This window comes from Lolium rigidum, chromosome 2 (assembly GCF_022539505.1).
Source record: "Lolium rigidum isolate FL_2022 chromosome 2, APGP_CSIRO_Lrig_0.1, whole genome shotgun sequence".
NCBI classification, from domain to species: domain Eukaryota; kingdom Viridiplantae; phylum Streptophyta; class Magnoliopsida; order Poales; family Poaceae; genus Lolium; species Lolium rigidum.
In genome coordinates this window covers 216,533,607-216,549,384 of record NC_061509.1, presented here as the reverse complement: position 1 = coordinate 216,549,384, position 15,778 = coordinate 216,533,607, and the positions used below count along the sequence as shown (strand labels likewise).

Here is a 15,778-nt window from a genome sequence, read left to right as displayed (position 1 = left end):
AACCCCGAGGGTATGCCATTACACACGTCGCAGAGTTCGCAACCGCCATCTATCTCGTCCATATGGAAGAGCCGCAACAATCTCGTCTTGAACGGAAGGTCCTCCACCTCGAGGTCCGCGGCGGAAGGCCCTCCACCTTGCACTCTGGCGGTGGCGCCTCCCGACCGCCACCCGGGCGGCGTTGGATGTGTTACGGTCTTACATTCTGGCTACCTTATACATATAGACCGGCTGCTTAGCTCTATATGATGTTTCAGTTAGTAGCATTGCAATAGCATCATTTAAATCTCATATGTAAATCAAATTCAACTTCAGCTGTCAGTTGAACTTTGAAAGCACCAAGTGGTTCCCAGTGGTACAATAGTTTTTGTAGTAGTTACTACCATATGCATATGCCCAAAAGGATTCTGAAAACCAAATGGTGCCCAAGTTCTCTCTTTCCAGAACCAGCACATCTCCAGGTTCCATTTAATCATCACTTTTGTATCAAGTCATAGACAATTTATATTTACATGTAACTCTCCAGTTATAATCACTATAGGGGTGTACATCAGGAGATAGTGTGAAAGTAGTAGAAACCTCTGAAGTTTTAAATTATTTTCTTAGATGAAGTTTATAATTCAGGTAACTACAAACGGATGAAATTTTCAATGCAGTACAAACACCTAACTAATCATTAAGTTATCATCCACCAATCTCCATCGGCTTCTAATACCGCAAAATAGAGATAATATAGGTATGCTGCTAAATTAAATGCAAGAATAAAAAAGTGTTCAGATAATCAAAGGGCAAAATAACAGAACGCTCTTTTGCTAAAATTTTCAGTTCCACTAACTATTAGTCTATTACTACAGTGTCGCAGACATGCATATATACAGGCCAGAGAAAGAATAACAGGTGCTTACATGCTGAATTCTCAATAGTCACTTCAAGTACCTGGATTCTCCTAAACACATGGCACCATTCAAGTGAAGTGCAGAAATAGCATACTTATACAAAATGATCACAAAATGTACCTTTAGGACCCTAACTTCAGGACATTAAATTTTTGTGAACTGCTATATAATAAAAGGCATGTCACCTATATTTAACATACATTCTAAACACCAATTAACACTTGACACTCCGTTTTAAGTTTATAGTAATTGTTTTTGACGATCGGAGATAATGCCATGCGCTAAATAAGAGGTCACTTAGCGATATGTTCATGGAGTGCTAGATTTGTGGGTGCTTTTTTATGTTGGTAACGGTGGATGTATGATATTGATGGAAAATTTTGGTGGGCTTCTTGATTTCAGAGTTCTATTAGGTCTCTGGTTTAATCGAAAGACATGTTGGCATCTACTGAAAAAAATTGATTTATTTCGATGAATGCCTTAGTGGATTGTTATTGCTGTTGGTAGTATTGGGCCATTGGAACAAGTAACTAATGATCATCTCTTGGGAGGAGGTTTGGACTATTGTTTTGGTTATTTTAGCAAGCACAACACATGTCTATAATTTAGTTAATAATGTTTGGCCCACAATATCATAAGAGGGGTATTAAATCCTCTTGCTTCACTTTCGTCATGCAACATCTAAACACTACTCTTCTTTTTACTATTTTGTATATAGGAAATACATTGATATAGAGCTGTAATGGTCACACATATGAAACAATCTTCATGGCAAAGACCTAAAACAATGAACATGAATTATTGGTGCCTCAAAAAGGCTGAATTACCTAATGGAAATATAAATAGCATGAATACTTAATGGATGTGACTAGCATCTAGTGATGCCCTCCGTACAATGCATGGATATCCTCATCTTGCCTACTACAAGAATACTCTGGCGGTCCATTAGTTTCCATGGAAGATTGGCCTACATTGGTACCATTATAGCCCATGCAAGCCTCCACCCCTAGGAATCCATTGCGGTATACATTATTTGAGAGAGGATAGCCCCATGAGTCACAACCAACAAGGCCATCAATTGCAAAATTATTGACACCGGAGTTGACTGATAATGCAGAGTCCTCCAGATTATGCTTGAAGGTTATGTTATGACTCACGTAGTTCTGTTGTGGTTGCACCGTGTTGCAAGGACTTGGGTAGCACGGAAGGTGTCGATCTTGCCGTGGAGGTAGCTTGTGTATTAGATGAGGAACCGGTTGTAGCAGGGAAGTCAATTGTTGTGGCGAAGCTGATGGTGCAGTATGGAGAATTTTTGGTACCTCCACAGTGTGAAGTGGAGCCAATGTTTGTTCTGGTGGTGGTGGTGATGATAGTGGAACCGAAAGCAACTGTTGTTGCGAAGGATGGTGAGACCATGGCGACTGTTTCGACAAACAAGTAGCCTGCATGTGATCATATGATAGGCCAGCTGGCGGTAGCATGTTCCTTGTCATGCTTTGGCGGCTAATTTGGGCCTGATGGCCATGATGCAATGGAGGCAAGTCCTCCTGGACCCGCGAGAGGTCATTGAAGAGTGTACTGAGATCTTCCAGATCAAGATCTTCATCCTTCAAGAGGATAAGGTTTGCTGCAATACCTGGGTTCTCATCTTGCATCTTCTTCATACGGTCGATGTAGATTTGCATTGTTTTATCCTTGGTTGTGTTCTCCATGTCCAACCGAGCCACTTCACTTTGCACTTGTGCAATCTTCGCTTCTTTCACCTTGTCGATGTATGGAGCTGTTCCTGATAAGTAAGCATCAACAAGGGGCTTCGCTGATGGTGTACCAAATGAGTGAATCTTTCCATTGTCCGTCTCTAGTACGACAGAAGCCCTAGCGCCAGTGAGGGCAGAGAGGTCAGCGGCACTTTTAAATAAGCCAAAACGTCTCTTGTAGAAAGTGACGTCACGCTCTTTGTCATTTGCGATGTGAACGACACCCGACCGCCTCTCTCTTCTTGGCATACTAACCTGGATAATTTGAAAGAAACTTATTACTACAAGTAGGTAGCACAAGGATCTAGAAAAGGCTAAAGATTTACGGGTATTATTGGCTAACGACATACTTTTGTGTGAGATATGAGGAGAGATATACTACCCTTATATAGAAGGAAAATTGTTTTGAATAGAAATATCATAGGTACAAATTGATTAGAAAATTATATACGACCGTTACTATATGATCGAGTAGACGCATATCCTGTAAATCTTTGGTAAGTATTTAACATACACCATTTATAAACATTCCGGTTCATAGATATTTAATTATTAGCTAATTATCCCATAAGTAAATTAACATCCTTTTTTTGGAACCATTTAAAGCAGTACTATGTTATTGTTATCACGTCACATCTTATCTACTACATGATAAGAAACTACTATTTAATTCCATAGTACTGGTTTAAATGGTGGAACCCTCTAGCCCATGATAACAAAACGAACCATTTTTTGACGGCGGGCAGGCGGCGGAGGAACCCTCTAGCCCATGATAACAAAACGAACCATTTATTTATATATTTATTTTGACTAAGCGGTGGCTTTTGCTGTATTTTAATATCATTACACGAGGATCTTCTGTACGTATATGTGGTGTGATAAAACGTCTAGCCCATGATAACAAAACGAACCATTTATTTATATATTTATTTTGACTAAGCGGTGGCTTTTGCTGTATTTTAATATCATTACACGAGGATCTTCTGTACGTATATGTGGTGTGATAAAACGTCTGATTGATGTGGTCAATGTGCTGTCAGTGTACATATACATTAGTTATAGCTTAAGGCATTGTTTACTTCTAGTGTATTCTAAGAGTATTCAAACAGATTAGAGGGGATTATTAAGAAGTTTTTTTTTTAGAAATATTAAGAAGGTTCTGGATGGCCTAATCCGCTTGATGTGGTCCATGTGCTGTCAGTGTACAAGTGTACATTAGATTAAGTTCAAGGTCTTGTTTACTTCTAGGGCATTGAAAGTGTATTTGCGGCTTGTTTGGTTAATCCCCAAACCAAGTGAACTGAAGAGTATTGGAGTTGATTTGGGGAAATTTTAACTTGCAAGGTATTGAATATCCCTTAACCTCCCTGAATCCACTTCAAATCTCATCTAACCGAACAAGGTCTTAAGCATACTGGAGGGGATTATCCGTGATCCTGAAAAATCCTCGATACAAAGAAGACTTTGGATGGCCTAATCTGCGATCCTTCCTAAAAACCCTCTCATTTTGATAGTATCAAAAAAAGGATGGCCTAACATCATACTTGTGTATTGAGGTGGAAGTGTACTTGAGGGGATTAGGTATAATGCAAGGATTCATAAAATCCACTCACATCCCAAAACTCTAGGTGTGAAAATAGAGGTAAACAATGCCTAAGGCCTACGCACTAGACGAGTTACAATAATAACCGTGTGTTGTGTGTCCTGTGATTGCCATTAGTCCTAGACCACACTATCTTCCTAAATCCTGGTCTTGTTTTCTACGTACCTCCATACTCTACGGACAGAGGCGTAGGTATGTTTAGCCGGACGAGTGTTGAAAAAATCTTTGAACCAATTCAGATCATTGTTTAGAAAATCAAAGCTGAAGCAAACCAGTGGTCCCTGGTCGTTGCTTTCTTCCGGCGCCATAACTTGCTAGAGAGTTCTCGCCTTTTAACTATAGTGTTTTCCTACTATATCGAGGTGTTTCCTGTTTTTGTAACATATAGATCGTGTCTGGTTGCTTGTTTATCTCTCCTTCCTGGACTCCTGGTCTTCCCAGGCAGGATATGGTGACGTCAGTGCGAGTGTTTTTTCTCCATCTTGAAGTTGTTTTTGCAGAAGAATTCCTACTAGTTATAGGTGTTTATTTCATATATGTTTGGATGGTTTTGTCCCATTGTTGTTTATTCTACGTAGTTTATTGATGTTTTAGCCTCGATGGCTTGTATCATCTTTAGTATTACCATGTGTGCATCCCCAAATTATGTAATACCTTTTTAAAAAATGAAGTTCAATCGGATGAAGGTCCAACACGTGGTTCATTAACAATCTTCTGACAGTACTAACAGGCGATGCACGAGCTAGGGTACCTACATGTTCGTCCTTCACTAGCTTTGATCGGCAGGAGGGGACTCGGTTCCAGAGATCTCTCAAGGCCATCGAGCATGAGATTCGCTTGGGTACGAACTTCTCCATAGAAGATGGAGAGGGATACCCTTTTTTGTTAGACTCATGGTTCCATGGAAGCTCGCTAGAGTTCCAGGATCTCTACACGGGTTGCTCGCACCGGCGCACCATGGTGTGCCACTACTACCACACCAATGCTAAGTGCTAGCAGTGGCGCGGTGCACCACTCGTAATCCATATACCAGTGATGCACCACATGGTGCGCCACCGCTAGCCCTCCTTGGCGTCACTACTAGCTCTTAGGATGCGCCATTGCTATTTTTGAATTCTAGATCTAGATCCGGATCTATTTTTGCGATCTTTTTTTGCTTGTTTTTGTTTTCGAACTATTTGTCCTGTTCATCTAGCACCATTTTTGCTCATTTTTGTTCTCCGAATTAGATGGTCCGTGGGAGAGGTTGGAGGAGACTAGGCCGGAGAGGAGATGATGGAGAGGAAGAGAGGATGGACAACGGAGGAGAAGAGAGGATGGAAGAGAGGACCTCCAGAGAGGAGGGACACCGGAATGGAAGGAGGAGAGGAGGTTGGAGAAGAAGAAGGATAGGATGGAGGAGATAAGGAGAATGAGAGAATGTAGGACATGAAGAGGAGAAGAGGATGGATGAAGAGGAGAACGAGAGGAATGCGTGGAGGAGGTATGGGGAAGGTGGATAAGAGGATGGATGAGAGGAGAACAAGAGAAATGTGTGGAGGAGGGAGGTGAACAAGAGGGTAGTAGGGGTAGATGGTGGCCGACCATTTTGAATTCTGGAGGAGGGAAGGTTAATTTTTTTCTTGACATTGAAAAAACTCCTATTTACTTTTTAATTTTGAGGAATCTAAAAGTTGGTAAATGGCCGTCGGCGGTTGGTAACTTTTTCGTAGATACATTTTTATAGATTTTTTTTCATCGGAGGTCGTATGCACCAGAAAAGCCATTTTACCGAAGCATAACACCATTTTGCATAATATATTGAAATTCATGTTTGTTAATTTTCCTAACAACTAGACCACATAACACATGACCATCTCGAAAGATTTTATTTTTTCAAATTTCTATCATTTTTTTCAAAATTGAAAAGGCGATGGGGTGGGGTGGGGATTTTGGTACCACATAGCAGTGATGCACCAAGGCATGGTGCGCCATGCTATGTGGTCCCATTTTTCAGCCCCCCTCCCAGACATACCAATAGCGCACCCCGACCTAGTGCGCACTAGTATGTGAGGTACTAATGGCGCACCAATGCATGGTGCGCCATCGCTATGTGGTCCCATTTTTGGGCCCCCTCTTAGACATACCAATGACGCACCCCTGACCTAGTGCGCCATTAGTATTTGAGCTAGCAATGGAGAACTTGATAGTGGTGCGCCACTGCTATATAGAAGTGGGGCACCACTATCACCGTGCGCCATTGTTAGCGATATTGTGGCTAGTTTTTTTCCTTGTAGTGTCGTATTTGATGCTAATTATTTCGTTGGCGACCTAAATTTGGACTTGGAGCATCCTGTTTCGAAGCACATTTGGATCGGAGGAAGCCTTAGCTTGGACAGAGCTGCGAGAGTCTCTGCCAAATCACCATCGGGATACCTAGATGTTATATCTTGGCATTTATCCTCCTAGGAGATATTCTTGGCCATGTCGTTCTATCGTGCCCTATTCTGTTGGCAGACTCTGGCATTGAACTTTCCTTTATGGAAAGTGCCACCGCCTTTGAAGGTTAAAATATCTATCTGCAGCTTCTTAGAGATTGCCTTCCCTAAAGTGTCGAGGTGGCGAAGCGGTACAGGTTGGGTGATGGCATTTGCCCCCTCTATGTGGTTCCCGAGCTCGTGATCCACATCCCTTTCTCGTGTCATGGTACCTCGCTTCCTATGGAGCTGAGTGGCAGGCCTGAGACCTACCAATAGGAGGAGGCACTTCTTCGGGATAGTGCTCGGGGCTAACGTGAACCCTATGAACCATTCAAAAGAAAATGGTTATGGAGCAGGTCTTCTTACACCGTGTCTCTGATACGTGTTAAAACAAATTATTTTCTAGAAATCTAAATCTTGTTTGGACGTGATTCTTTTATTTATTATAAATGGAGCGAAATCAGTTTTCAAACTCCTGAAATTTAGACGACATATAATCTCATGTATATATATATATGTCACGCTTCCTAAGAGAATCATGGTTGGGAGTCAGGAAAGGTCGGGATAATTTCTTTTAATCATTAGGCAAGTAGTACGATAGCAGCTCAATTATAGCATGCACAAGGGCTTGTGCATAAATAGGCACCGAGGGGACCTCAAGAGAGAGCCGGCCACCATAGTTGATACCGCCCACCCTCATCTATCCTCCTGGCCGGGGTATCCCTCTCCCCGCCTCCCTCTGTTGCCTGGCCAACACATGGAGGAAAACCAAGACCAGGAGAAGGCTGCTGCAGAGAGCGGCGGGGGCAGTGGCCGGGGCCCAGTGCGAGCGGTCTGCGTCTTCTGCGGCAGCAGGCCGGGAAACCGGCCGTCCTTCAGCGCCGCCGCTCTCGACCTTGGAAGGCAGCTGGTGAGTTAGTAGGCAGACCAGTAGCCGCGCGCGCAGCCACCTTGAACCCAGAATAGTACATGTCTCTCTAGCGCTGCAGGTTCCCACTCGGGCGCCAACGTTTCTGACTCGATCCCCATGTCCTCTCCTTTGCAGGTGGAGAGGAAGCTCGACCTTGTCTATGGCGGCGGCAGCGGCGGCCTGATGGGTCTCGTGTCCAAGGCCGTCCACGACGGCGGCCGCCATGTCCTCGGGTAAATCCAACACTACACAGCTGCTCCTACCTACATTGTCTGTCCCTCTCTCTCTCTCTGATTCTGAGCACATCGAACCTGCCTATAGCTCCATGAATGTAGCTTGTGGTTAACCCGATCTAGCCTCATATCTATGCAGGGTCATCCCTAGCGCTCTCCTCCCCGAAGAGGTATGTAGTGCGCGAATCTCTCCTGCTATCTCTGAACGAAATGCATGTGCGTGCTTGATAAAAGTTACGAACTTTTTTGTTTTTTTGTTGCTGCGACCACACACATGAAACGTGTTTTTGAATGTGCATATTTGTACTATGTGTACGTACGTACGGGCCGCTTCCTAGGTATCAGGGGAGACGTTGGGAGAGGTGAAAGTGGTCAGGGATATGCATGAGCGCAAGTCAGAAATGGCGAAACACTCCGACGCCTTCATCGCCCTGCCTGGTACGTCACACACTGCTGCTCTTAATTAGCCACTATACGACTCAAGTCATGCATAGTGTACTCCTGTGTATGGAGTTAAACATACGTTTAAGGAAGATCGAGATAATAACTAAGCGCAGCTTGCTTAATGAAATAACAGGCGGTTATGGGACGATCGAAGAGCTGTTGGAGATCATAACGTGGGCGCAGCTCAGGATCCACAACAAACCTGTAAGCTTGTCGTATTTAACTGACGTCTTGCATTATTCTCATGTATTGCCGAGGCCAGTGGTCTTATGTGTGTAGACATTGGTTGGCATCGGCATTAGCCAGTGATTTGTAGGGCGCTAGCTAGCTAGCTTGATAGCTCGGATTTCCCAACGAAAGCTATGTGTAACGTACGGTTGGTGTGTGATCCATTGCATTAGGTGGGATTGCTCAACGTGGATGGCTACTACAACAGCCTGCTTTCGCTGTTCGACAAGGGCGTCGAGGAGGGCTTCATCGATGAGGCGGCGCGCAACATCTTTGTCGTCGCCGACACTGCCGGGGAGCTGCTCACCAAGCTCACGGCAGCAGCGGCGGCGGCCCCGGTTGACGACGACGACGGTCAGAAGGGCGCGGCGGCCGCCGGCGTCAAGAGGAAAAGAAGCTAGCTTGTCCGGATGTCGTTGTCTAGCTAGCCTGGTCCGCTTGTATATTTTCCATCCACTACCTAGCTTATTGTTCACTTGCCTAAGTACGTAGTCTAGTAACGTGTTCAGTTATTTATCTTGTTATATGCATGTAATGTCAAGCGTTCCCTAACCCCTGTATCGAGCAAAATGCCGTGGCAGCACGAAGAATAATGCTTCTGTGCTCCGCCGTAAGAACAGGCGAACAATTAAATTGCATGGGTGCCGTGTACTTGTAGCTTGCAGTGTACCAAGCAGTAGCAACGTACTACCACACGCTACATTACAGCAGGAGTATGTGTTTTCTAGCTACCGTCTGAATATGCACGTCATGTGAGCAGCAGCACACAAAGCGTTGTTTCTTTCAAGCAGTACATGCCGTACGTGCATATTGCAACTTGCAAGAAGAAATAAATGGTCTGCTTGTGCTAAGATATTTCTACTCTAGCTACCACAGTGAGTTGTTTGGCAACACCGCCACAGGAGCGATCCACACACTCAGACTTTGACCCCCACAACCGCTACTTTGTGTTCATGTCGATTTGGAGTCTGAACCGAAAGGACAAGCTTACTTTCTTGCTAACGACGGAATGTTAACTTCTAAAATATGAGTAACAAGGAGGTAGCTAGAGAGAGGCTAATCAAGGGTTTATGCCCTGAATTTGTCCCTGGAGGCATGGTCTGCCTCCAATATGCTGACCATACTCTACTTTTCTTAGAGAAAAATAGTAGAATTGCAACAAATATGAAGTAGATTGTGACAAGTTTTGAACAAATTTGTGGTATGCACATTAACTATCATAAGAGTGAGCTGATCCCTATCAATGTAGACATAGAGCAGTGTTCTCCTTTTTTGGATATTTTTGGCTATGTCCTCGGTTCTTTTCCTATTAAATATCTTGGGATCCCTTTACACTATGATAAGTTGAGGAGAGAGGATTTACAACCTTTAATTGATGCTCTCCTAGGTAGAATGACTGGCTGGAGAGGAAAACTTTTGTCCTCTATATCCAAAAGAGAATTAATAAGATCTATTCTTTCTAGTATTCCTATATATCTATTATCTTTCTTTAAATTTCCTAAGTGGGCTTTGAAGCTCATTAATACTCAACTAGCAAATTGTTTGTGGAATGATGAAGAGGGAAATCACAAGATTCATTTAGCTAATTGACCCTCTGTATGTATGAGGAAAGAGTTTGGAGGTTTGGGTATTCCTAACCTGCAAGATCTCAATGTCTGTTTACTAGGATCTTGGGTTAAGAGATATATACAAGGTGAAGGGACTCTGTGGAGAAAAGTGATAGATAGCAAATATAACACTAGAAATCCAAACATTTTATGTTGCCATGATACTCACCCATCAACCTTTTGGAAGGGAGTGATGGGAGCTGCTAAAGCTGTGAGTTTTGGTCGCAAGTGGAAGATTGGTAGTGGTAGAAGTGTTAGATTTTGGGAGGACATCTCGTTTGGTAACACTAATCTAGCTACACAGTTTTGGGATATCTATTTTGTCTCTAACCAACAAACTAAAACTGTTTGTGAGGTTTGGGATGGAACAAATCTGAGATGCGACTTTAGAAGAACCTTTTCTGATGAGATGATGGTAGAGTGGCAGGACTTAGTTGCTATTGCTAACACCATAACATTAGATGCTGAGGAAGACCAACTTATCTGGTCATATGAAACTAATGGAATATATTCTTCAAAGTCCATGTATGCTTTAGTTAATTTTTAGGGGTATAACTCCAATTTATCTTCCTGTTGTTTTGGATCTCAAAATTCCTCCCAGAGTCTAGGTGTTTCTTTGGTTGTTTTCCCAGAACAAGATTGTGACTAGAGATAATCAGAGACATAGAGGAACCCATGGAGTGTTCCTTCTGTAAAGAATTTGAGAGTCTGCATTTGTGGCTAAAAGCATTTGGCTTTTGGTATAAAGTTGCTTTAAGTATAGGATTGCTAAATTTGTAGATGTAGCTGGTAGATGGATATACAATAAAAGATTCTTACAGTTTAATTTCATTTCTTTTGTTGTCTTGTGGGGGATTTAGAATTCTAGAAATAACATAGTGTTTAATAGACTGATTTTGATGGATTTGAAACAAGTGTGGAGATTGATTCTATCATATCTGAGGAATTAGAAAATTCCTTTCAAGGATCAAACTTGGAAGGATGTGGATATGTTTGTGGAGGCCCTGTTGAAACTCATCAAGGCACCACGACAATGATGTCAAGCTGAAGTGCACCAGCTTCGACTGGATTTCCTCTTGGACCCCTGCCTCAAAGCTGGCGCATGGTGGAAGAGCTTCTCTGGCTTATCTGAAGGAACATCCAGAGGAAGACTCCTCGCTCCATGTCGTACTGGGTTGATCTGCTTCAAATAGCTTGCAAAAATAGGGCTTCAGTTGTTGGTGTAATATAATGTCTGTGGTGGTTTTTGGATAGTTTTTGGCTAGAGAGTTGGCGTGCTTTTGCTGGCGCTGAGCTGAGGTTGGTTCAGTACCCCTGATGTGGGTGGTAGTGTTTAGTTTAAAACGTCATTCCATTTCAAAAAGTTGCGTCTTTGTTTTTGCTTTTCATTTTGAACTCTGAATATGTTCCTGAACACTTGTTTCTTTTATGATATAAATGGAACCGGCGAGGTTGTCTCCGTGTGAATCTAAAAAAAAGATTAACAATATAAACTTTCAGCGGTTATCATTTTATTGAGTCTTGAAACTCCATATTTGTTTTTCTTTTCTCCTCTGCTACACTAAGGGCTGCAAGAAGATCTCGAGGCTTGAGATTGACTCGAAAAGAAATGAGCCAAGTAAGAGCCTTCTTCCGTAGTCCCCACATACACTAAACAGCGTACTTCCAGCTTTCTTGAGAGTAAAACTATTTCAACTTTGACAATTATACACAAAAATATACCAATAGTGATTATATCAAGTAGCTAAATAGTGATTATATCAAGTAGCTATATAATGATTTTTTTATCATAAAACTATTGATTTTCATTTGATGGTATAAATATTGTTGGTGTCTTTTTGATAACCACGGTCAAACATAAAAAATCTTACCTTTCCAAGAAACTTGGAGTACATTGTTTTGTGGGCGAATAGAGTAACTGGTTAGAAAACAAATCGAGCTTTCGAGGCAAAGAGTTAGCTTGCCCTATTTTGATCGAAGTAACATACAATAGTAGGTAGTTTTATCTTTGATACATACAATGAAAGTTAAAACCATATGTTATCGTCTATGTTTCCCGAATTCCATATGAAAATACATGTTAGCTTTTAACATGTGTGAGATTTCTTATAGTTGTACAAAAAAAAGCAAACATCATTTCTTAATTTAGTCAATTGGGTTATCATCACCCGTTAATTTTTGTATGCTTTTACCTAGGCCGAAGGAGGTTCGGGATAGCTACAAGGTGAGTAAGAGCCAATCCTACACCTCGAGCTTGTTGAAAAAATATGCAATAATTTAATAATTAATTTTAGAATATTAAACATGAGGATAGCATCTAGTACTATGCGAAACTCGAACATACCACATGCAAACATCAACATGAATAGTAACAATGCATACACAACAACAACAACCATAACAAAAGAGTATATCGGAATACGTTAGACATACAATTCGGTTGTAAATGAAAAAGCCATTGGTGTAGTGTTGACATTTTTCTATGACATCGCTGGTGAAGATTGGTTGAAGAAGATGGCGAAGGAGACGGTGGTTTGCGGGACCGCTAGACTTGTCGGGACATGACCCATGATAGATAAAGTATTCTAATTCCTCCTCCACTATCAATGTAGGACTAAAAAAATTCAGCTCCACCTCTTGCCACACATGTGGGCCTTTGAGATTTACTTAGGGTGTGTTTGGTAGCCCGGGTTAACTGAGAATATATATCTCTTATCATGCATGCTCACCCTAGCTAAGCTGAGATCAGACTCATCACATGTTTGGCAGCTCCGGATGTGTTGAGCTAGGCTGATATGGGATGGTGTTTGGTACAATTTGTGCTGAGGTGAGCCGGTCTCATAGCAGTTTTACAGAATGGTCCAACTTTTTAGCAAAAAGGTCCTAAAACAAAGAGAGAGAAAAGCAATCAGGCCCTCAAGATCTCATCTCACGCCATGGACATGCTGGGCGGCGCGGTGGCCGGAGCTGGGCAGCCTTGGGCGGAGGCGGGCGGCCTTGGGCGACGGCGGGCGGCGCTGGACGGCGGCGAGCGGCCCTAGGCGAGCTTGGGCGGCGCTGGCCGAGCTTGGGCGAGCGGTGTCCAGGGGAGGGGGCGACGGCGGCCAGGGAGGGGCAACGGCGGGCGGCGAGCCGTGTGCAGGGGAGGAGGCGACGGCGTCCAGGGGAGGGGGCGACGGCGGCCAGGGGAGGGGGCAACGGCGGGCGGAGAGCCGTGTGCAGGGGAGGAGGCGATGGCGGCTCCCAGAGGCGACGGGAGCGAGCAGTTTCGTTCGAGGCAAATGACAGGTTCAGGAGAGGGTCTGGGTGTGCGTTGGTGGGCCCCCTAGGTGGATTGCGGGATCAACTCAGCTTGGCTGGGTTGTGAAGCTCGATTTGAGCTTCACAACCGGGCTAGGCTGAGGGACGTTTTTTGTACGAGGTGGGCATAGCCCATCTCTAGTGACCCGGTCTAACAAACACAGTTTTCTCTGAAAATCTTAGATGAGATGAGATATTCTGGATAGGCACGGGCTACCAAACACACCCTTAGGAATTTCATAAGCATGCTCATGGGCCCAGCCCATTTATTATAACAGAACTTTAGCCGGTCAATGTGAGCTTGCTACTTGTATCACGATATTATCCTAAAATAAACTTGTATGACAATATGATGCGATCTTAGTCTGGATCGCTCGAACCTGGTCATTTTATGATCGGTGACTCCTTTTAAAGTTTCAAAGTCCAACTTAGAAACTTTAAAGAGTCGCTGCTCTCAAAATGAGGAATTAAATTAAAAACATGGTATTGTTTTTTATGACTTACATTTCCATGCATATTGAGTCCTAGATCTATGCTATGTTGAGTTTTCTTTTCTCGACTTCATTTACAGTAATGTCTTTGGTATATTATATTATATTGGTGCCTATAGCAACTTTAAACTAAATATTGTTTTTGTTGTTTGTACTAAATTGCAATAGTTTACTAGATTCACTAGATTTTTGGGTGCATTCCACTCCACACTTTTGCGCTGAGTCTATTGTGTTTTCGACTAGAATCATCTTCATATTTTAAATTGGTTGTGCTAGGGTAACAAAAATGATGAAACTAATATATAATTACAAAATTTCGTAAGATTGTTTATGGTAAAAAGAGCTTCAAAATCTATATGTAAAAATATATAAGTCTTTTGAAAAGCTCCTACATTTTCAAATGAAGCCTTAGCTAACTAAGACCCATTTTTTGGGTTTATATACAAGGTTAAGTTTAGCTTTACTTATTGTACTTTGCAATTGTTTTCTCCCAGAAGAACCGGTGGCAATTACATATCGGGCTGTTGGCTGTCGGCTTGATTGATTCAGACAAACCACTTCCTTTTGGGTGGATCTCGATAGTATATATGCCCTTCTAAATATCCAAAATAAGTTATACGTTTGTGCGAATTCAGAGCAGCCCGCATGATAATATCCTCCCAAGTGCCAAGTGTTGGCCGCGCTACCTACGTGTTGCGCCCGGCAGCTTGAAACGTTTCCCGTAAAACGGAGGTGAGCAAAACGGGGGGTACAGCCGACGAAAAGCCATAGGCCGGCGTCAGCGCCCGGACGGCTGGACGCACTGGCTGCTCCGCCGGCTGCCGCGCCGGGCAGGCAGCAAGTGAGTGGGGTTCCTTTCTGTTGCCACAAATTGACCACGCCCCTGGCTCTGCTGCTACGTGCTGCCTGCCGTCCCCCCGCCCCCGGCCCGGTGCCTGCGTGTGTGTCTCCTCGGTTGGCCGCTTGCCTGCGCCCCGCTCGCCGGGGCCGGCTGCCTCTGCCGCGCCAGCCGCGCGCGTACACTGCCACACGCATACAATGGCGCTGCCTACCTGCCCGCTCACAGCGCGCACCGAGACAAGGGCGAGAGAAAAGAGGGCCGGATCAATTATTGGGGCTGGGCTACACGCCGGCGCATTGGACGCCCGATCCTGGTGCGCGCGCTCGCGTTGCTACGTCTGCCAGCCGTGGTGCGCACGCGCCGGCCGCCGTACCTCCACTGGGCGAGGCGGCTCCCTTTTCTGCTGGCGACCGGACGCACGCCGCATATGCTTGCGCTGCACCACGCGCCGGCCGGACTCCCCGTACGTACCATGCCTCCACTAGGAGGAGATGCGCTTGCGGCGACAACAGGCAATCCACGCGACGCGACCGGTGAGGCCGGCCGGCCGCAGCCTGCACGCAGGCACGCAGGCGCCTAGCTAGCTTGTCTTCTTCCCCCGTATCGGCGTCCGATTATTTGCGCGGCCGAGAAGTCGATCGGCAAGAGGACAAGTGGTTCGTGCTGCTGGTACGGCGTGTACTGGGCCAAGTACGTACGTGCTGTACTAACTACCAGTGAAACGTTCGCGTCGCCGGCGCTATGTTGGAGCCGCCGGACTGAGCTTGCATGATCCGTCGGATGCAGATAATATTCTGCCGACGGATCATTGGGAGAACACACGCCCGGCAGATCATATGTCGGCACGTAATCAGGATTTCTGTAAAGTCCTTTGAGTATTCATAGCATTGCTCTGCGAAGCTTCATGCCTTCATCTTCATGGGCGTCGAGGGTTCATATATACGCGCTCGACCTTTTTTTTTATTGTCCTTTCTACATCCTCTTACATCGGGTTTTCTCTTTTTTTTTT

General features: G+C 44.2%; 1 protein-coding gene across 1 annotated transcript; it reads left to right on the top strand.

Annotated features, from left to right (window-relative positions):
• The first annotated feature begins 2,427 nt into the window (after window positions 1-2,427).
• Window positions 2,428-8,931, top strand: LOC124690558 (probable cytokinin riboside 5'-monophosphate phosphoribohydrolase LOG4). The gene is made up of 7 exons (XM_047223929.1): window positions 2,428-2,437; window positions 7,489-7,625; window positions 7,761-7,858; window positions 7,998-8,028; window positions 8,197-8,296; window positions 8,436-8,506; window positions 8,704-8,931. Exons 1-7 carry the CDS (start codon window positions 2,428-2,430, stop codon window positions 8,929-8,931), a joined length of 675 nt encoding a protein of 224 aa, XP_047079885.1.
• The last annotated feature ends 6,847 nt before the right edge of the window (window positions 8,932-15,778 follow it).